Here is a 23,064-nt window from a genome sequence, read left to right as displayed (position 1 = left end):
GAACAGATAACCATCTTGAAGCGTTGCAGTTTGACTAACTCGTTTAGGTTTCGAAGGTCTAGGATTGGCTCCACCCGCCGGATTTCTTTTGAATCAGAAAATAATGGGAATAAAAACCCTTCCCTCTGTGCTGGGATGGGACCGGCTCTATGGCTCCCAGTTGCAGAGGGTGATTTATTTCTTCTTGTAGAAGGGGTTCGTGAGAAGGATCCCTGAAGAGGAACATGAAGGGGGTGGGGTGGGGAGGGAAGAGATAGGAAAGGAATGGAGTATGCTTTCTTGATTATCCCTAAAACCCACTTGTCTGAGGTAAGTAGCTGCCATGATGGAAAGAAAGGGGATAGAAGATTGCCAAACTGGTGGAATGTTGGAGATGATTGTTTTGACTGGAATAGAGGGAGGCTTCTCAGGGCCTCGAACACACCTTCAAAATTATTTGGCCAAAGGTATGTGAGAGGTAGCCCTTGAGAAGTCACATGTCTGTGCTTGGTAGGGGGCTTCTGTCAACTGTGTTGAGTATCGCACGGTTGTTGGGGGGTGTATTGCTGTGGTCGGGATCATGGAGGAAGTTGGTATTTCCCCAGGTGTCTCATTGGCGCTGGTGAGTAAATGCCAAGAGAGCAGAGAGTTGCTTAAGAATCCTTAAGGGAGTGTAGGGACTCATCCGTACACTCCGCAAATAATTTGGGGCCCTCAAAGGGTAGGTCCTCGACAGTGGTTTATACCTCCTTAGGAAGGCCAGAGAGGTGTGGCTATGATGCCCGTCTCATGACTACGGCACTCATGATGGAATGGGCAGTGGTATCCATGGAGTCCAAGGGGGCTTGTAAAGCCATACAGGCCAAGAGGTATCCTTCGGATACAAGTGCCTGGAGTTGCTCTTTTTTGTCATCAGGAAGGTCTTAGCAGAGTTCCTGTATTTTGGAATAGTTGAGATAATTGTATTTGGCCATGAGAGCCTTGTAGTTGGATATCCGGAATTGGAGCGTAGCTGATAAATAAGTCGTGCGTCCATATATACCTCTACCCCGATATAACGCTGTCCTCAGGAGCCAAAAAAAAAAAAAATCTTACTGCGTTATAGGTGAAACCGCGTTATATCGAACTTGCTTTGATCCACCAGAGTGCGCAGCCCCGCCCTCCTGGATCGCTGCTTTACCGCGTTATATCCGAATTCATGTTATATCGGGTCGCATTATATCGGGGTAGAGGTGTAGTTCCGATTGCTTCCAGTCTGTCATGAGCAGTGGATTGAGGTTGGTATTGGCATCCCTTTTTGTGTACGGCGTTGACAACGAAGGAATTTGGAATGGAGTGAGAAAAGAGATTCCATGTCATTTGCAAGAATGTAATATTTTTTGTCTGCCCACTTGCAGGTTGGTGGGATAGACACCTGGGTCTGCAGAGCACCTTGGTGGGGTCGAGAAGGGCCTCACTGACAGGAAGGTCTACTTTGGAGGATGAGGATGCACGCAGGATGTCGAGGAGTTTATGCTGCTGTTCTTTCACTTCCTCCAAAGGAATCTAGAGGGAGTCTGCAATCCTGTGAAACAACTCCTGAAAGCTTTTAAAGTCATTTGCTGCAGTAGGGGGTGGAGGCATGATAGCCTCATCGGGGGAAGAAGAGGAGAAGTGGAGTGGTGGTGAAACTTCCTCCTCTTGATCTTCCTCCTTGTCTGCTATGGGGAGAGGTTCAGTCTCGTGGTCAAGAGACCGATGGAGATGGTGAATGTGTAGGCCTCTGGCTTTGCTCTATGGGAGGCTTTCCAAACTGTGCCCTGTTTATGGCCCCAAGGATCCTGTATGGCCAATATGGAGGGAGCAGCATGTGGGATTAAATCCATTGCGGTCCATAGCAGGGCTCTGGTCCGGCTGTGGATAGTGAAGACATGTAGAAGATGCATCTTGTGCCTGTCCCAAGTATGAGAGTGGGACAAAGTACTCCTCCTCCTCTGCAATGCTGGGGAAGGGTAGTGCCATCCTCGGAGGGGAAAGGGAACAATGCTGTGATTCTGGAGAGGAGGATGGAAGTGGAGGGAGATTGTGTCTGAGTAGTGGTGACTCAAGAAGATAAGATACAAGCAGGTCCTTGGGGTTTCTGAACTCCTGGGGAGGAGCATCACCAACACCAGCGCATGGGTCAGTGCCTGAGGGAGAGGTGCATTCTCTTGACCAGACACCAGATGGAGTTGAAGACTTGCTCAGTGCTAAAATGGACCTCGGCGCTGGTGGTTTTCTCCGTGCTGTGGTGCCCAAAGTTGGTCTGGTTAGGGCAGTTGGTACCAGTGCCAAGAGATGGTGCCAACGGCTGTAGGTCTGCCCTCTTGGGGTCTTTAGACCTTTGCTTAGCTCCGGTACTAGAGGTACTTGGATGGTCCGTGGAGCTACGTCCCCTCTCCGAGGATGTGAGGGAACTGACCTTGCAGGGGATGACGTTCTGGTGGGTGGTGCCTCAGAAGCTCATGGGGGAGCCTGTTTCTTCCCATGTGTGGGAAAGAGAAGATTTTCTTTTAGAAGGACAGGGCAAATGAGGGTCAGTGGACAACCAAGTGGAGCGTTAGAGCTGCACAGGTGAAACGTCCGGGCCAGGGTCTGATGCTGGACGCAATGATTTCTCCATGAGGAGAAGTCGCAGCCAAATGTCCTACATTTTCTAGACCTGGCAGTCAGTTATGGCAAAGAGTACACTTTTTTGGTACGTGTCCCTGTCCCACGCAGCAAATATACTGTGGGTGACCATCAGTTACCAGGAAGGTGTCCCAGCAGGAAACGCACTTCTTAAACCCAGGACATCTAGAGATAAGGGTGATGAGAAAAGCTTCTCAGTCGGGAATGGCGGGAAGCGGCAAAACGAAAACCTAAGCTCTGAAGGGTAAGAGCTATGAAGGGTAAGCTATGGGAGAGTAAGAGGACAAAAAAAATATTTATTTATTTTTAATAGGGAGAGGATGAGAAAGGAAGAACTAACTACTAAATTATACTAAAACTAACAGGTAAGGCACTATCTCAGAGATCAAAAGGAGAAGCAGGCTTTGCTGCGGATTCTGTCCCAGACCAAAGGGAGTAGAGAGGGAACTGGGGGGCAGTCAGACCGTACAACGCTATATATATATACACACACACACACATGTCCCATTCATGGCGCAAGATGGGGAGATGCACATGTGTGGTCCGACGGGCACTGCTGATGAAGATCTCTGATCCAAGGTGCAGGGGGCACTGCCGCACCTACAGTGGAGCACCCATAGGGACATCACTCAAAGAAGAGCTACAAGTTATGTTTGGAACTTCTCAAATGTGTCAGCTGTTCCCCTCCATCCACCCCCAGCCATCCACACACTTCAAGCCCTGGCAGCAAGTATTACATCTTTGGCTAGTGTGACGTTGTCTGATTAAAGTACACCTCTACCCCGATATAACGCTGTCCTCGGGAGCCAAAAAAAATCTTACTACGTTATAGATGAAACTGCGTTATATCGAACTTGCTTTTATCCATCGGAGTGTGCAGCCCCGCCCCACCCGGAGCGCTGCTTTACCGCGTTATATCCGAATTCGTGTTATATCGGGTCACGTTATATCGGGGTAGAGGTGTATAATTATGCCAACCACTGTTGCTACCACTGTTATATACTTGCAATGAATCTTATAATGAGTGTAACACATGGCCGGAAAGGGTTAAGCATCTTGCAGGCTAACTAACCCAGGGTCAGCCTGTAGAGACATATTAAAAAAGGTAATTAAGGCCATTCAAGGCTAGATAGGCTAGAACTTTGAAATACAAACCTGTATTGTTAAAGAATTAGAGGTGATACTAATTGTGTGTATTTTAGATAATAGTCATGTAAACAGACAGTTCCTGTCTGTCACTATAACTATTAATTCAGAGGTCAAAAGGGGAATATTAACATTTAGATGAATCTTGGGTGAAAGAATGTCATTGTCTATATGTCTCTTTGAAGTTTGTAATAGACTGCCTAATGGATAAATTGCCCTATGTTAATTTGTGTAACTAATTACTGCTGGTGCTTAGGAAACAGGAGGTTAAATCAAAAGCCTATTGTTTACCCAGAACTGTATGGTCAAGTGAAACTGTATAAAAGACCACTGGGTCCTGATCCTGACATCTCAGATCTGCTTAAGCTTCATCAGGGGAAGTTTGAGTTGCCAGATTGAGATCCCAGTTAAGCTGCTACTCCCTGAATGTGATATTGGACATTGGACTATAACCTATGGACTAAAATTCTAAAAGAACTCTTTGCAACTACAAAGCTCACCATCTCTGCTATGTATCTGAACCTCAAGAATTGAACTCATGTCTATATGTATATTGATCTTTTAACTGTATTCTCTCTCTTTTCTAATAAATTTTAGTTTAATTAATAAGAATTGGCTGTAAGCATGTATTTGGGTAAGATCTGGAATATTCAATAACCTGGGAGGTAATGTGTCCGATCCTTTGGAATTGGTAGAACCTTTTCTTTTATATGATGAAATAAGATTTTTCAGAAATCTTCATCATATTTGACTTGGGTACCTGGATTGAGACCTAAGGCTGGGTTACTTCAAGGGAACTGTGGTGTTGGTTTCTGGGCAACCAGTGAAGTAATAAAGAAGCTGTTTTATGCTGGCTTGGTAAATCTAAGTATTGAAAATATCCACCAGCTTCGGGGATTATTTACCCCATTCTTTGCAGTTCACCCTAATTGAGTGACCTCCGCTGGCCCTCACTGGGACCCCAGTCACAGCTAGTGATCTTCTGGATTATTGGGTTGCCATTGCTTCTTATAGCAACTTTGTTAGGAAACAAAAGAGAAGAGGCTACTGTAGGTCCTGAATAACATGTAGGGTTTGGCTTAGAAAGCAAATATGGCAGAGCCACTATGCAACAGTGACAATATAGTTGACATCCTAGCACAGGGGAAATCATGTGGTAGTACTGTAGTGAGACACTGAATGTCAAGCAGAGATTTAAGAAGAGAGGAAGTTAATTAAAAATAGCCAGCAGAGAACAATCAATCAGTTAAAATACACATAAGTGGCATGTAAAAACAACAGAGGGTCCTGTGGCACCTTTAAGACTAACAGAAGTATTGGGAGCATAAGCTTTCGTGGGTAAGAACCTCACTTCTTCAGATGCAAGTCATGGAGGCCATTTCAAACATCACAGAAGGTGACCCTGAACAATCAGGAACCAAAATACCAGGAGAGTAGTAAAAAGGCAAATTAAATAAATAAATAAATAAATACTAAAGCCACTATGCAATTACAAAGCAAGGTACAAGAGTTTACTCAGGCTGAAGGAGAAATGAGGGACCTGGTTGGTTATGTTAATAGAAGGCAATCTACTTTGGTAGATAAGAATGCTAAGGAAAAAACAAAAGACACTCCTTTAATGCACATCAAAGAGGAGAAACTCAATGAGTTAATGCTTCTGCCAGGACACAACTAGTGATAAAGGGCAATTTTACAGGCTACGGTTTTCTTTATTACACATTTAAAAAAAATACTTTTTTGTATTACGTACCAGGGTATAATTTCACTACAGGTAAGAGAAACAAAGTGGCTTTTTTAGGAACAACTAAAAAACAAAACCAAGTAAAAATGCCAGGTATGTTTTCAACTCATACAGAAGGTGAGGAATATTATAGGTATCTAATGTAAAATAAACTTGAAGAGTTCCTTTTATGAACCATTTTTTACATTTTATAAGAATTAGCGGACATTAGAAAAATGCCATGGCAACTAATCTAATTCCTCTGATAATGCCCATTATTAAATAGGTTTCAGAGTAGCAGCCGTGTTAGTCTGTATCCGCAAAAAGAACAGGAGTACTTGTGGCACCTTAGAGACTAACAAATTTATTTGAGCATAAGCTTTCGTGGGCTACAGCCCACTTCTTCGGATGCATAGAATGGAACATATATTGAGGAGATAGATATACACATACAGAGAGCATGAAAAGGTGGGAGTTGCCTATCTTGATTATCACTTCAAAAGTTTTTTTTCCCCTCTTACTTAATTGGCCTCTCAGAGTTGGTAAGACGACTCCCACCTTTTCATGCTCTGTGTGTGTGTGTGTGTGTATATATATATATCTCTATCTATCTATCTCTATCTCAATATATGTTCCATTCTATGCATCCGAAGAAGTGGGCTGTAGCCCACGAAAGCTTATGCTCAAATAAATTTGTTAGTCTCTAAGGTGCCACAAGTACTCCTGTTCTTTTTTGCATTATTAAATAGTAATGTTAATGTGTACAAGTATGCAGTTTTTAGTGTATATCTTGTGTAAAGAAAAAGACAGAAAAATTTAACAAGTTAGCAGAAAGGGTATAATCCAGAGTGATAAGTACTTTTCTGATTTGAGAAAAATTAAAGGAACTATCTTTACCATATTGTAGCCAACTGAGCCTGTGGTAAACTTGATTGCATAAGGATAGTTCTTGCTTGTGGACCTAACAAATTAGAACAAGGGTTAAGAAACAAACAAAAACAAAAAATCAGCAAACATTATTCCGGAGCAGAACTCAGTTTTGAGGGGTTGACCTGGAAAATATCAGTCCCTATGTGTTAAAGCTGAACATACTACTACTACTACTCAGAACAAATTGTCACGGTGTACAAGAGGGAAGTTATTTTAAAAGAATATCTAAGATTAAGGAATGCTGCTCGGGTTAGTAATCTCACATTTGATGTACCCTTTCCCACTGCACAGGCAGTTTTCTATCATGATGGGGAAAATGTCCCTCATGAAAGGGACACACAAAGCTTGATCCAGCCACCCATGTCCTTCGCATGAGTCACAGTTTGCCACAACCAATTTCATACCTCACAATAAGCTCTTGGGATGACATAGGGGTGAGGGAGGATTCCTGTACATGCTCAGTGCCTCCCCTCATTGGGGGTGGGTCCTCTCTTGGGCAGAGGCAACTGTGTGTGTGGTCTGAAGAGAAAGCTCCTTGTTGACAGCCTACCAGCCAGGTGATGAGGCTGCCAGCCAGGTGAAAGTGTTAATCACTTCTCAGCACTTTCACCCAACAGGCCTCTTCACCCGCTTGGTAGGTTGTCAACAAGGAGTAAGGGGGACAAGAAGAATCCCACAATTGTCAAAGGCCTTTTCTTTTTGGGTGGTCAATGGGGATCAGGAGCCCTGTCCAACTACACCATCAGGATAAGTTTCAAAAAGAAAATGAAGTAAGTTCTGGGGCGTGGATCTCAGAGTTAGAGTTTAAGGCTAGAAGGGACCACCTTTTCAATAAATCAGTGTGAAAGCAGGAGTGAGGAGAGGAAAAAAGTTAGCAAGAAGTTAATGGAATTTGCAGGTGCCCAGTACCTCTCATAATCCTGTACCAGGGGCATTAGGTGGCTTTGGAACTCCCTTCCCCAACCCTCGCCCATTTTACTAAGAGCCTCTGACTGCACACTAAATGTGTTCTCATGCAGGCTCTTTTAATGCAGTCAGAGGGTCCACTTGGGGAGTTAGTGCAGAGTAGCTAGCGTGCCATAAATTCACACCCTAACTTCCCTGTGTAGACAAGCCTTAAGTAGCAACCGCTCACAAATGATCATATGTTTGCTCTCAATTGTAATCAAAGTGCGGATGGAAAACAACATAGAAAATAAGCATTTTTTCCCTCGCATTTCACTATGGGAACTCAGCTGTCACTCGCCTTCCATAATTTAAGCACCACATGAACAGACATATAATTGTCAAAGATCAATCAAATGGAAGCAAAAAATAAAAAAATATAAAAATTGTTCTAATACCTGTTAAGTGTCCACTCATCATTTTGTCATGGCTATTGAACAGCTGCCTATATTTCAGTCTTGATGACTGAGGAACAGCCCATTCTGCTACAGGAGGCACACTGGAATTAGGAGAGAGAAAAAACTCAATTACGTTTAAATGTTTCAAGCTACAGGAGGACAGATTGAAGTTCAAGTTTTACATCTGAATTTGTTCTTTCAACAATTTTTCCCAACTCTTACGTCAAAAATATTACACACTACTGAAGTTGTGATTGAGAACAGTGACCCAGTTCAGCATTTTAAAAGCATGTTTCTTATCCCAAATTAGGTCAAATATTCATCCTTGTCATAGATAGCTTTGCTTTTTCGGAAAGGTAGAGAAGTAAATAATCTATGTGCTTTGGAAGACTCAAGATATGCAAAATCTTTGTTCAGTTGTATGGTTGGAAACTCTCCATGTAGTTGGTAGAAACAGCATCTCATCTTATGCTAACCTTAACCAGCTGTCTTTCCAGCCTAGCAACCAACCAACCAGAGGCCGATTAGGAAAAACAAACAGAGCTGAAAAGAAACAAACAGAGCTAACAGAAAATACAAGTATTTTAAATAGGTCAGCTATTTGCAGAGACAGTTTCGTGATGCTAGCCTGCCAATGTGTCTCAATACTAAGAACTGGAGAGAGCAGGTATAGGAATGAAATGTCTTCAGCCCCATTTAACCCTTGGTCCTCTATTAAGACTGCCAAAACATGCCAGGACACTAGGACACAGTAAGAATTGGACTGAGACAATCCAATTTCTTTCACATAGGCCACTGAACAGATTGCATAGAAACTACCTTCCCTACTGACCTGAGAAGAACTGAAACCACTAAACTGGTAGTGTTTCTTATTTTCCATTCTAACATTGCCTGAGCCAGTCTGCATCCCTTATCCCCCTCCCCCTCCTCAAACTATATATTTATTTTAAATTGAAGTTATTAAACTAGTAAGCTCCTTTTAATCTTAAAGCACATCTACATTTTGCACTGGAACACAACATATTAATGTCTTAAATTAAGTGATGAAAGGTGAATTTAAAAGATTTTTAAAATATTGATCGCTGAAAAGCCACCATATTTGTGTGCATTTGTCCCCCGCAATCTCTTCCTGTTTATTCCCCAGTATTGGATGGCTGTGGTGACAGATATGGAGCTGCTATGTAATAATCTAAGAATACTAAGATATAATAATTTTATGATCACTGTATGTGAACTGATCAGTGAAGTTATTGTATAACAAGTTATAAGACTTTCCTGTATTGATGTAACTTAATAAGGGGCTCTGGGAAAAACAAGCTGGAAAGCAACACAATGGATCTACAAAAAGAACAAGGAGTACTTGTGGCACCTTAGAGACTAACACATTTATTTGGGCATAAGCTTTCGTGGGCTAAAACCCACTTCATCAGATGCATGGAGTGGAAAATACAGAAGGAATATTGTATAAATACACACACACACACACACACACACACACACACACCCATGAAAAAATGGGGGTTGCCATACCAATTCTAACGAGACTAATCAATTAAGGTGGGCTATTATCAGCAGGAGAAAAAAAAAACATTTGTAGTGATAATCAGGATGGCCCATTTCAAACAGCTGACAAGAAGGTGTGAGTAACAGTAGGGGGGGGAATTAACATGGGGAAATAGTTTTTAGTTTGTGTAATGACCCATCCACTCCCAGTCTTTATTCAAGCATAATTTAATGGTGTCCAGTTTGAAAATTAATTCCAGTTCTACAGTTTCTCATTGGAGTCTGTTTTTGAAGTTTTTTTGTTGAAAAATTGCGACTTTTAGGTCTGTAATTGAGTGTCCAGGGAGGTTGAAGCGTTCTCCGACTGGTTTTTGAATGTTATAATTCTTGACGTCTGATTTGTGTCCATTTATTCTTTTGCGTAGAGACTGTCCGGTTTGGCCAATGTACATGGCAGAGGGGCATTGCTGGTGCATGATGGCATATATCACATTGGTAGATGTGCAGGTGAACGAGCCCCTGATGATGTGGCTGATGTGATTAGGTCCTATGATGGTGTACCTTGAATAGGACAGAGTTGGCAACGGGCTTTGTTGCAAGGATAGGTTCCTGGGTTAGTGTTTTTGTTGTGTGGTTGCTGGTATTTGCTTCAGGTTGGGGGGCTGTCTGTAAGCTTACAGTCCTACAAAAGTATTTTTTCCTCCTGCTGATAATAGTCCACCTTAATTGATTAGTCTCGTTAGAATTGGTATGGCAACCCCCATTTTTTCATGGGGTGTGTGTGTGTGTGTGTGTGTGTGTGTGTGTGTGTGTGTGTGTGTGTGTGTGTCTTCCTACTGTATTTTCCACTGCATGCATCTGATGAAGTGGGTTTTAGCCCATGAAAGCTTATGCCCAAATAAATTTGTTAGTCTCTAAGGTGCCACAAATACTCCTCATTCTTTTTGCTGATACAGACTAACACGGCTACCACTCTGAAACCTGTCACAATGGATCTAGACAAGTATCCTCCAAACAAACACTGAACAGTCAAAAAGAGAGGAATGGAGGAGGTGTCAACTGTGAAGAGGTCTCAAGGGCGGACAGGCTGACACAGAGAACAGATCTATGGAGGGAGTCTGAAGAAAATGGACCTTTCCTGCTACCTGCAATGTTAAGCTTTAGAGAGGCAGCGATGTGTAGAGATTAGTTTATTGTTTTAAGATCTGTTCTCTAAAACGTTTTGGTTCTAAGTAAGTAATACTTTGGTAACCAGTGAATAGAGAGCCTTCTTAAAGCACTGTCACTGTTCCCAGAGGGAACAGAACTGCAGGCACTGAAGAGAAGTCAGGCCTGCTGAGATAATCATGACTGATCACAGGGAACAGCAGCCCAGAGCTCAAGTCTGAGAAGGTATGTCTACACTGAATTTTGGAGCCCATGGTGGGAACAAGAACTGCAGCACAGGTCAACAGATTCAGGGTAGTGGGGCTCGTGCTAGAACTCTTAAAAATTAGGGCTGTCATGATTAATTGCAGTTTTAATTGCACTGTTAAACAATAATAGAATACCATTTTATTTAAATATTTTTGGATCTTTTCTACATTTTCAAATATATTGATTTCAACTACAACATGGAATACAAAGTATACAGTAGTCACTTTATACTATTTTTGTTTACAAATATTTACACCTTACAAATGTAGATTTTTTTAAAACTGCATTCAAAAATAAAACAATGTAAAACTTTAGAGCCTACAAGTCCACTCAGTTCTACTTCTTGTTCAGCCAATTGCTAAGAGAAACAAGTTTGTTTACATTTATGGGAGATAATGCTGCCTGCTTCTTATTTACAATGTCACCTGAAAGTGAGAACAGGCATTCGCATGCAGGGCCGGCTCTGGCTTTTTTGCCGACCGGGGGGGGGGGGCGGCGAGCACCGGGGTGAGGGTGGCGAGCCCCCGCTCCGCTCTCCCCCCGGCAGCCGGGGGCAGGGCGCGGGGGGGGGGGAGGGCGGCGAGCCCCGGCGGGGGCTCGGCTCTCCCCCCCCCCCCCCGCGGCCAGAGCACCGGGGGCAGGGCGGCGAGCCGCGGCGGGGGCAGGGCGGCGAGCCCCGGCGGGGGCTCCGCTCTCCCCCCGGCGGGCGGGAGGAGGGCGCCGGAGGGGAGGGCGGCCGGAGCCCTGGGAGGAGGGCGGCGAGCCCCAGTGGGGGCTCGGCTCTCCCCCCCCCCCCCGCGGCCAGAGCGCCGGGGGCAGGGCGGCGAGCCGCGGCGGGGGCAGGGCGGCGAGCCGCGGCGGGGGCTCCGCTCTCCCGCCGGGGGGAGGGCAGCCGGAGCACCGGGGTGAGGGTGGCGAGCCCTGGCGGGGGCTCCGCTCTCCCCCCGGCAGCCGGGGGCAGGGCGCGGGGGGGGAGGGCGGCGAGCCCCGGCGGGGGCTCGGCTCTCCCCCCCCCCCCCCCCGCGGCCAGAGCACCGGGGGCAGGGCGGCGAGCCGCGGCGGGGGCAGGGCGGCGAGCCCCGGCGGGGGCTCCGCTCTCCCCCCGGCGGCCGGGAGGAGGGCGCCGGAGGGGAGGGCGGCCGGAGCCCTGGGAGGAGGGCGGCGAGCCGCGGCGGGGGCAGGGCGGCGAGCCCCGGCGGGGGCTCCGCTCTCCCGCCGGGGGGAGGGCAGCCGGAGCACCGGGGTGAGGGTGGCGAGCCCCGGCGGGGGCTCCGCTCTCCCCCCGGCAGCCGGGGGCAGGGCGCGGGGGGGGAGGGCGGCGAGCCCCGGCGGGGGCTCGGCTCTCCCCCCCCCCCCCCCGCGGCCAGAGCACCGGGGGCAGGGCGGCGAGCCGCGGCGGGGGCAGGGCGGCGAGCCCCGGCGGGGGCTCCGCTCTCCCCCCGGCGGCCGGGAGGAGGCACTTTTGCCTAAATTCTTACATATAAGGAAAAACTTACAAGAAAGAGTTAGTCTCTGGACAGCACTCCCACAGTTCCCACATTTTAATATTTTACTTCTGAAACTACTTCTCTATTTTCTAAGAAAAATGTGTTATCTTTCTGCAGCACATTGCAATGCCAGCTGCAAAAGTGCCTGGTTTACATGCCATGTTTATATGGCCCCGCTCTCCCCGGCGGCCCGAGCGCCGCGCCGCCCCCCTCCAGGTGCCGCCCCAAGCACCAGCTTGGTTGCCTGGTGCCTGGAGCCGGCCCTGTTCGCATGGCACTTTTGCAGCTGGCATTGCATGGGTTTACATGCCATGTTTATATGCTAAACATTCGTATGTCCCTTCATGCTTTGACCACCATTCCAAAGGACATGCTTCCATACTGATGGCTATCATTAAAAAAATAATGTGTTAATTAAATTTGTGACTGAACTCCTTGGGGGAGAATTATGTCTCCTGCTCCGTGGTTTTATCTGCATTCTGCCATATATTTCGTGTTATGGCAGTCTTGGACGACGACTCAGCATATGTTCAATATAAGAACACTTTCATTGCAGATTTGACAAAATGCAAAGAAGGTACCAATATAAGATTTCTAAAGAGAGCTATAACACTTGACCCAAGGTTTCAGAAATCTGAAGTGCCTTCTAAAATCTGAGAGGGACAAGGCGTGGAACATGCTGTCAGAAGTCTTAAAAGAGCAACACACTGATTCGGAAAACTACAGAACCTGAACCACCAAAAAAGAAAATCAACCTGGTGGCATCTGACTTAGATGATGAAAAATGAACATGCATCAGTCTGCACTGCTTTGAATCGTTATCGAGCAGAACCAGTAATCAGCAGTATGGACTTGTAGGTGCTAAAGTTTTACATAACTGCCCTAAAACCAAAACAATGTAACGGAAAAAAAAAAAAAACTACATTTGTAAATTGCACTTTCATGATAAAGAGACTGCACTACAGTACTTGTATAAAGTGAATTGAAAAATACTATTTCTTTTGTTTATCTTATTTTACAGTGCAAATAAATATAATATAAAGTGAACACTGTACACTTTGTATCGTGTTGTAATTGAAATCAGTATATTTGAAAATGTAGAAAAACATCCAAAATATTTAAAATAAATTTAAATTGGTATTCTTTAACGGTGTGATTAAAACTGCGATCACAATTAATTTTTTAATTGAGTTAACTCAAATTAATTCAAAACAAATTAACTGCAATTAATTGACAGCCCTACTAAAAATGTTTTCTCATCAGAAAATGCCAATTCATCAAAACCAAAACTTTGTGGGACCACACCTGTTTAAATGATGGAATTTCTGATCAAAATGAGAGACTCTAATCACCACAGAATAGCTAATAGCATGACGGTTAGGGCATTCTGTCTGACTCAGAGCACGGACTTTAGCCTGGGTCTCCCACATCCCAAGTGACTGCACTATTCGCTGGACTATAAAGTTAGCGTCTCTCTGGCCCAGTGAATACTTTTCATATACAGTGGAACAGCTCCAACAGGAGATATTTAGAGAAATCGATCCCTGAATAGTCTGCCCACTCTCCTATTCTCCTCCACCTCAAAACTTCAAAAGGTCTCAGGTTCATCCCAATATGTAACAGGAAAATTTTTGAAATCTCAAAGGTTTTACAGGAAAGGAAAACCGTATCTCACCCAGCTCTAGAAGACCAGAGAGTCAGAGGTGAAGTTTGCCTTATAACTGTGATAGCTGTCTTAAGGAATATCCAGTTCTTTTACCTAAGGAGTCCTAGATGTCAGTCCCTATGGAGCTAATTACTATTACTTCACACTGGTGGAAGGGGTACACTCCCCTCCCCGTGTGGGGATTAGAGCATACTGCTTCCACTGTGCTCCCAACAATACTCTGAGACAAACAAAGGTTTGAGTTGCAAGGCATTTTTAATCTCATTTACAGACAAGTAATAGTGACATTTAGCATCTCATACTGTGACACAAAAGAAATTTCCGAGGACAATTTACCTGGAGAGCTAAGATTAAAAGCCAAACAAAATTTAAAACACTTAAAAATGGCATGTGAAGAAGCAATTATTTTCTTCCCTGAAATCCACAGGAATTTGAGCAACTGTTTAGTCCTCAACACTATATTGCAACTATTAACTCCCCTCCCCCATCAAAGTTCTCTAAGTCAATATTTTATGTCTCCTTGGACCAGTCTTAATAAATTCTTACATATAAGGAAAAACTTACAAGAAAGAGTTAGTCTCTGGACAGCACTCCCACAGTTCCCACATTTTAATATTTTACTTCTGAAACTACTTCTCTATTTTCTAAGAAAAATGTGTTATCTTTCTGCAGCACAAAAGGAGGGGCCTTGTGATATGAAACGAAGCAGACTTTTCTGTACACACTCAAAAGCCACATGTTGTAATGTGACTTGAAACTTAAAAAAAAAAAACAGTTAAATGCTCTATTTCAATGGTTTGTAACTAATCTGGTATTTCAAATTTAAAGAAGATATTCTATTAAACCTCTGAAGTAATAACTTGACAAGACTTGATTTTCTTAATTACAGAAGTTAAGTTTAATGAAGAATGGTATTAATCTATTAGAGTCTAAGGCAGTACTGCCTGCTACAGCATATTTCACACATGCACAGACACTCTACACTTACTTACCTAGCCACATCAAATGATTGTGCCTTTTGCAGTTTAGCGTTTAACTGTGACCCAGGTCCAGATCTACTAAACGAAGAACTCTTTGGCAATGTGGCTGTAATAGTAAGAATAATGTTAATCCTGAAAAGTAAATTTGAAACATATCTGTACAATTCACAATGATAGACAACTAACTGCTAACCCCACAAAACAAGTATTATGATTTTAAAATCAGTTTGGGGTTTTTTTAGGCAATGTTCCCAATACAAAAATAAATTTGTAACCTCTCCTCTGCCCCACAAAAAATAGAACACACATCACCTTCATGACTTCCTGAATTTGCATTCTTTATATAAATCTGGTTGATACATTAAAGAGCAGCTTACTTTATAAAATAAAAATTGGTATACTGTATATTCTGGTACTTTGAAAATAATCCAAAGAACAGTATTATCTTAATGGCTACAAATAGGTAAGGAGTACCAATGTGTAGGTATCAATTCTGGATGATGGGCAAGCTAATTTTATTGTACTTTTACTAGAGTGCTAACATTTCGTTCACGGTGATTGTTGGTTTGTGTATAGAAATATCCGAAAAATCTAAGTAGTTTTAAAATATAATAAATCTAGATTTCTTCTACTGAAGGTTTAAGTTTTTTGTTTAAGGTTTAAAACTTTTTTTAATCCTATTTGAATTAACCCAATTTAAGTGTATTCCCCAAATAAAGCAATTATTTAAAATAATAAGTTACTAATACCATATTCTCGCTTTTTGGATACAAAGAAAATTGCTCAACAATTTGTTAACAGAAAAAAAGTAAATATATAGTGTCAGTATGCAGCATACCAGGATGAGCAAAAGCAGGCAGAGGTTGTATAACAGCAGGAGCTCCATTAGCCAGGGGAGGCACTGCTGCTGTATGAACAGAAGATACTAAAGGTGGAGACATTCCTACTACTGGAATGGACGCCATTGGTACTGGGGCTACAGCTGTAAGAGATGGCATGCTGACAATGCCCCCAATACCTGCATACAAGAAAAAGTAGACATTTTTCTAATTTAGAATCATTTGTATCAGAAAATAATTTAAGGAGTTTGCAGACTGCAGAGTTATACAACAATAAACCTAGAATTAGACAGCAGGTTGAGGTGAAGATAAAGACTCTAAAAAATCCCAGGGTTACCAAGCTCTCAGATAGTGATGGCAACATGAAATGGTTTAGGGAGCAGGGCATAATATTTCATAGTGTATGTATATTATAGGTGTGACGTTGCAGTCTATATGGTTTTATAAAAATATGATAAGTGAATATAATGTAGCTGGGATATGCTTCATGCAAAAGGTCTCTTGTAAGGTATCATTACAAAGCTTATAATCTACTGGATGTGATCATCCTACTTGTATAAATGTACCACTCTTGTATCTAAAACTAGAAATATAAAATATGACTCTGAGGGCCAATTGTAATTATGCAAAGTGTGGGCCATTAATGGTGGTTTGGAATCTTGATGACTCCCATTAACCAGGACCATTGTCTGCAGATGGCTGTGTTTTACCTGTGAGTCTTCCTGTATGTGTGTGTGCTGGCAAGTGGGTAATGAAGTCTTGCAGTGACATGTGATCATGTCACCTGAACTGGAATCCATCTTTAACCTGGTGCTTTTCCAGTGAGGGGGGGTGGAAACCCAGAGGGACAAACGGTTCCTGCCTTAAGCAAAAGATATATAAAGGAGGGGTACAGAACAAAGGGAGAGAGAGGAGCCATCATGAAGAATCCCCTAGTTACCATCTAAGTTGGAACAAGAGCTGTACCAGGGGAAAGAATTGTGCCCAGGCCTAGAAGGTGTCCAGTCTGAGGAAAAAACTTTCTGAAGCATCTCTAAGGGTGAGATTATCTGTATTTAGTTTGATTAGACATAGATTTGCGCATTTTATTTTATTTTGCTTGGTAACTTACTTTGTTCTGTCTGTTACTACTTGGAACCACTTGAATCCTACTTTCTGTATTTAATAAAATCACTTTTTACTTATTAATTAACTCAGAGTACGTATTAATACCTGGGGGGAGCAAACGACTGTGCACATCTCTCCATCAGTGTTATAGAGGGCGAACAACTTATGAGTTTACCCTGCATAAGCTTTATACAGGGTAAAACAGATTTATCTGGGTTTAGACCCCATTGGGAGTTGGGCATCTGAGTGCTAAAGACAAGCACACTTCTGTGGGCTGTTTTCAGGTAAACCTGCAGCTTTGGGGCAAGTAATTCAGACTCTGGGTCTGTGTTGGAGCAGACGGGAGTGTCTGGCTCAGCAAGACAGGGTGCTGGAGTCCTGAGCTGACAGGGAAAACAGGGATAGAAGTAGTCTTGGCACACAGGGGGGTTTCTGTGATCCAACCCATCACAATAGGATTATCTGACTGCAGTGCTAACCAAAGAAATATAAGAATTTGCTATCGAAAATTGTTCACTGTGTGCTAGATGAAGAGCAGTACTGTCAAACACTGGTGGATAGAGAACCGAAAATCTACATTTAGCCACCGTCCAAAAAGAATGAGTTTCAGGAGAACTGCTCGCAGCCTACTGCCAAAACAAAACAATGCAAAGATAATAGGGTAAAGCACAGTAATAAGAGATTTTAGGTATGAGCACAGCTGCACAGATGACAAGTGGAGGTCAAGGAGATTCAGTGATTCCACTGGGGAAAGAGGTGAGGCTACGTGCACGCAGGTGGGAGCATGTCTACAGTGGGGCTAGGAGAAGAAAAATCTAATTATTTGCTGGATTTCTTGCTTCATAATAAGTTAAATTTCAATCTTTATTATGCTTTTTCTTCCTTAAGTACAATATTTGTTCTTTTGAACTTCACTTAGAAACCAAACAGCAAAAGTTTGGTGAGGGGGGAGGGGGGAAAATAACTAATTAGCAGATATACAGGCTTTAAAGTGTGAGAGTTTAGTTGCAACACTTACCAAAAACAGATGGCTCCCCGGGTTGCGCAAACCTGACTTACGGAAAAAGTTCCGTAAGTGCCCTTTGGTGGGTTTTTTTGGCATAATTGTCGGAGATACATTCCCGACCTACGCAAAACTCGACTTACGCAAGGCATTTCGAAACGGAACGGAGCTTCTGTACATTATTTATTTAATTCACTCTTTATGGTGATCACAATTACCAGGCATCTGATGATGAGATGTTGCAAACTAAAGGTTACATGTAAAGTGGTTCTCAACACCAGAATGCAGAAGAAACTCAAGATATTAAGCATGAGGTCCCAGGCTTTGACCCACCCATTTATTTCAATCCTGCATTACCCAATCCTCTCTTTGGTGTCATGACCACTTCAGCAATATCAGTTACAAGAACAAGAGAAGCAGTAGCCAATCTGGCTATTATTAATGCCACTCTTTGCATAGGCCAGTGTTTTTCAACCTTTTTTTGGGCAAAGGCACACTTGTTTCATGAAAAAAATCACGAGGCACACCACCATTAGAAAATGTTAAAAAATTTAACTCTGTGCCTATATTGACTATATATAAAGTAATTCTCTTGAATAGGAATCAAATAAACACAAAGAAAGTATTTTATAATTACTTTATTATGAAATAGTAAGTAAACAGAAATATGAAAAATTATAAAATACTTTATTCAGTGCGCAATATTTTTTTCCCACGGCACACCAGGCAACATCTCACGGCACACTAGTGTGCCGCGGAACAGTGGTTGAAAAACACTGGCATAGGCCAACAGGTGTGGACTGCTCCCACACTATTCTGGTTAAATTAAATCAAGATCGCTGATCGTAACTGTGGCAGAGGTATTAGAGCTGGAACCCATTAATGAAGACCTAAGAAAACTGCCAGCAAGGTGGTCTCATTGAGGGCCCCCAACTTCGGAATTCATTCACTCCCCTTGGTCTGAAACAGCCCAGCTCTGTTGATCTTCACAGTATGGTGCAAGGCCCATCTGCTTTTCCTAATATTTGGTGAGAGTACAGAGGGAGAGGAGCAAGGTCTGAAATGGAGTAGGAAAAACTGACTTGTTATTGATTATCCCTGGATGCTAAGGAGCCAGGCTCATTAGGCTGTTTTTAAACTATATATCGTTTTGATTGTAAAGTAGTACCTTTTCCAATTTTAGAAATTGAAATAAATCAAAATATAAACACCCCAAACAAAACTTTTATAGAGGTTATCATACCACAAAACTAGAAACAAATTCTGCTCTTACCAAACCCTGGTGCACCAGGAATAGCAATGGGAGGCTGCTTCATGGCAGAAGGGAGTGCAGAGGGGAGCTGATAACCTTGTAGTTTTAGTTTGATAAGTTTCATAGCAATAGAAAACTCCATCTGGTCCATCCTCCCATCGTTGTTCATGTCAGCCAGTGCCCTACAAATAAGCAGGATTTACAATTATGTTTTTAAATTATGACCTTGTGAAGTCTCCCACAAGCAAAGAAAATTCCCCACACATACCAAGAAACTCAAGAATCATCTGATTCCCATTTAAAGAGGAATTCTGTAGAGCAGAACAAGGGTTACTAAGCCACCATTTAAAGAATAAACTGAAAACTTCTCAATTTCTTCTTTTGAATAATGAAATTGTGATTTTCTAAGTTATATTTCACTCCATAAGGGAGCTATAGTATGGTAAGCTGAAAGAAAAGGATTAGTGTAATTCTACAGAAACTTTGCTAAATTGCACAAATTAAAGCGACATGGTACTGCACACAGCACCACAGGGATCCAAATGACTTAGTCAACAAATTTGTACTTCAGCTAGTCCTATAATAAATTGCTCTTTAAATGCATGCTCTGTACTAAACACCATTATAGCTGAGTATACAAATGAGTTTTTCAATTAGACAATAGTGTAAGTATAAAACATTGAGGCCAGTTTTTGAATAGGCTTTCATGTAGAGCAGTCTCTGACTTTACAGTACATCAAATGAAGAAACAAAAAGTGGACTGTTTAAGAAAACAGTGCGCAGCAGGGGGTGGGGAGGGCAGGAGGGGATGAAGAGGGACAACACTAGCTCCTGCAACTGGGAACCAAAATAAAAAAAGTAAACGCATGTTAATGATTTAAGCAATTATAAATTAAGAGTTGCATTATGTTGCTTTCCTTAGAGAGAATAAAAATTATTCTAACTCCAGTACAAAATTTTAGGATTATTTCAAAATTATATTTTGATTATAGGCCATGGAAGGGGCAACACAATACTGTGACCAGATGCCCAGCTGAGAGGCTAGGCAGTCTAGTTAAACTCTGAGTTTATTTACAATTAAATCAGCACCAAGGAAAGTATTTATGTAAGTAAATTAAGGGTCATCAAAAGGACCTTCCTGGATTGGCAATAATTAATGAAGTTCAATAACTGAGCAGGTAAACACTTTGCCCACATGACTGGAGGCAAAGCTGGGAAAATTTGTAAGACAGAACCTGAAGCCAATTTGTTGCTATATCAGTGCCATCAGTGTACTCTCGAAGCATACTAGACATGGTTGAGATGACAAGCAATATTTCGCCAAGAACAGGGAAACTCCCAGTCCTCCATAACACTATGGGCCAGATTTTCAGCAAGTGCAAATCAGCCTAGCTCCATTGTCTTCCATGTAGCCTGGCTCTGCAAATGATAAAACCACCCCAAAATGACTTTTTCGGGGCACCAAAACTATTTAAGAGTTCAGGTCAAATTTGGCAAGTAATTTATGCTAAAAACCCTCCCTGAAAACAAAAATTTTAAAAGATGTCATTTCAAACTGACATTCAAAACATTTTATTTGACTTGAACAAAATTTTCTGTTTTTCATTACAATGAGAAAAAACTACCTAATTCAGTTTTGGTTCAAAACTAACCAAGCTTTTTTTCCTGTTTTTTTCAAAAATGCTGATTTACACCAGTCAAAAAATCTGGCACTACAAACTTACAGAGAGGAATGAGAAAGCCATCTCTGTATGCTAAGGGCTCCGGAATTTAGAGTTAGAAACTGAAGCACTTCTTGAATGTGGCCCAGCTAGTACGCATATTTCTAGTGGAAGAGAATACCAGAGGCAAGAGCACTTGCTACAGAGACTGTCCCCCCCCCGCCCCCATGCCTTCTCTCTCACCTCTCGCCCAGGGAAGTTCACTCAAATATTCCAGATGAATGTTGCCTGCTGTTCAGTAGCTGGATATAAGATCTGCCTAGCTCTCTGGGACTCGAATCAGCTTGGTTAACCGGCTGAGATTTCTAAAGACTAATTAGTAGCATCATTAGAACTGAGTATGTACGTTTCAGTCATTACTTATAAAGTTGCTAGTATGATATAGCTTCAGCTGTTATAAAGGCTCTGTGTGGCAGTGACATGGCAGCTAAGTAAGTAGTTCCCAACAGTCAGAATGAAGAGATGAGATGAGCAAAACCAACCCAGACTAATGGAGGAATTATGCTTTTTTTGAGAGGATAAGCTATAGCGCATCTCCTCCTCCTCTCACAACCTCACCATGATGGAGGCCTCCCTGAAACAATAGTTACTTAACTGCCAGAAATTGAGATAAGAAATCAGTATCTCCTGCTGTATGAGCAAAGGGCTTGTCTACACCCCCCCTGAGTGCACCAAGTTTCAGCACTGTAAAGCGCCAGTGTAGACAGTGCACCAGCGCTGGGCTCCCAGCACCGGTCACTACGCCCCTCGTGGAAGTGGTTTTTTTGGAGTGCGCTCTGCCGCGACTACAAAAGCCATGTTAAAGCACTGCCACTGCCAGTGTAGACTAGCCCAAAGAGAATTAAAATACAAGATACTTATATCAGACTGAGAATGTTAGAGGTTTGAGGGAACCTTATTGCAGGCAAGAGAACCTCCCACCGACAAGTTGTAGGCAACAGGAAGGGAACTTTATAGATTATAACAAAGATGGAGTTTTTGCTAGAAGGAACAGAATTGCTCCTGGAAAAAGTTAAAAAGCAAAGTAGACTTGTTACATAGCCTAATTCATTAGGGCTGTCCATTTTCTGCGAGCTACCAAGTGCAATGTCTCCTTATAGTCCTATATATTGGTGTGTATGTATACCAAGAGTTTGATTAACTTCCCTAAAGTCTTTTTGCCTTTTGCTACTCTACTGGGAATACAGATACATTTGTCACAAGCAACCAGTCACATGCTGTACAGAATACTTTAAAAAAAAAAAAAAAAAAAAAAAAAAAAAATATATGATGAACCAGATAGGAAGAACTCAAAACATATAGTTAGAGTAGAGACACTAATCAACTGAGAGTTCAAATAGCAAATTACTATCAATTAGACTTCAGCCTTGTGCATATTACCCCACAACTACTGTACTGAACTAAAATATCATTCCTTTATCGAAGAAATGCATAGTTTAAGTTTCGACAAGAAGATCAGAGTGGACATTTCCCTATGGCTGGAGAGGGCAAATAAAAAGGCCACTCAGGCTACAAGCATACTCAAAGGAAAAGCATGTTTATTCTGATTAAAGTTTTCTTCAGGGTTTAGTCATCCTTTATTCAGACCCCAAGTTGTAACTGGTAGGTAGAAAAAAAAAAACGTTTGTATATGTGGCCTCAGGTGGTTAACCATAAAGATAAATCAGAGAAAGAGACTGCCTGAAGAAAGCTACTCTGAGAGATTTCTTTGATCACACTCTGAGCAATTGGTGGTTTCCCCATTAAACAGATCTCTCACTTTTCATATGTAGAAGTCAGTTCTGCTGAGCCTATCCAATTGGCACTGTCAGTTCAAGCAATTAAGTGATTTCCGATGCTGGGATATAGTGGTACAATAGCGGGGGTAGGGTGTAAAATATTTAAGCAAATGCCTTTGTAAAACAGTGCTTATTTGTTCTGCCCAGAAGGCTTCTACAACTACATAATCAACTTTTATTTACAAACTACTGCCATACACCTGACAATGAGAATACTATTAAGTATCATCACATTGTATGTGACTGGTTCATTCAGACATTACATGATAATAATCTCCTTTGGAAGCGCTTTGAGATCTACTAATTGAAAGCATTACATCTAGCTAGGTGATATTATTTCATTAGTAGTTTCCCACATTTTGGACAATACATTTTTAATCTACATAGTTTCCTTCTATGTGCAATTAATAATAATCAGAAACAAGATATGACAATTCCAATTATGTTCACTGAATGAGAAAACTCCTGTCTACCCATTTAGTCAATAAAATTTTTCATCTCTAGTTAATGTCTTTCCTGCTATTCTACTCATTTGCTGTAGTTGA

General features: G+C 42.3%; 1 protein-coding gene across 1 annotated transcript in view; it reads right to left on the bottom strand.

The window, feature by feature from the left end:
* The window catches only part of ITSN1 (intersectin 1), a 184,360-nt gene that overhangs the window by 95,937 nt on the left and 65,359 nt on the right, over positions 1-23,064 (bottom strand). Inside the window, exons 5-9 of the mRNA XM_065413292.1 lie at positions 19,042-19,202; positions 15,658-15,837; positions 14,832-14,925; positions 7,768-7,868; positions 6,392-6,455 (exon numbers count right to left, since the gene is read on the bottom strand). Coding sequence (XP_065269364.1) covers positions 6,392-6,455; positions 7,768-7,868; positions 14,832-14,925; positions 15,658-15,837; positions 19,042-19,202 — 600 coding nt within the window. The remainder of the gene's footprint in view (positions 1-6,391; positions 6,456-7,767; positions 7,869-14,831; positions 14,926-15,657; positions 15,838-19,041; positions 19,203-23,064) is intronic.

This window comes from Emys orbicularis, chromosome 1 (genome assembly GCF_028017835.1).
Source record: "Emys orbicularis isolate rEmyOrb1 chromosome 1, rEmyOrb1.hap1, whole genome shotgun sequence".
Taxonomy (NCBI): Eukaryota; Metazoa; Chordata; order Testudines; family Emydidae; genus Emys; species Emys orbicularis.
This window is presented reverse-complemented; position numbering and strand designations above follow the sequence as displayed.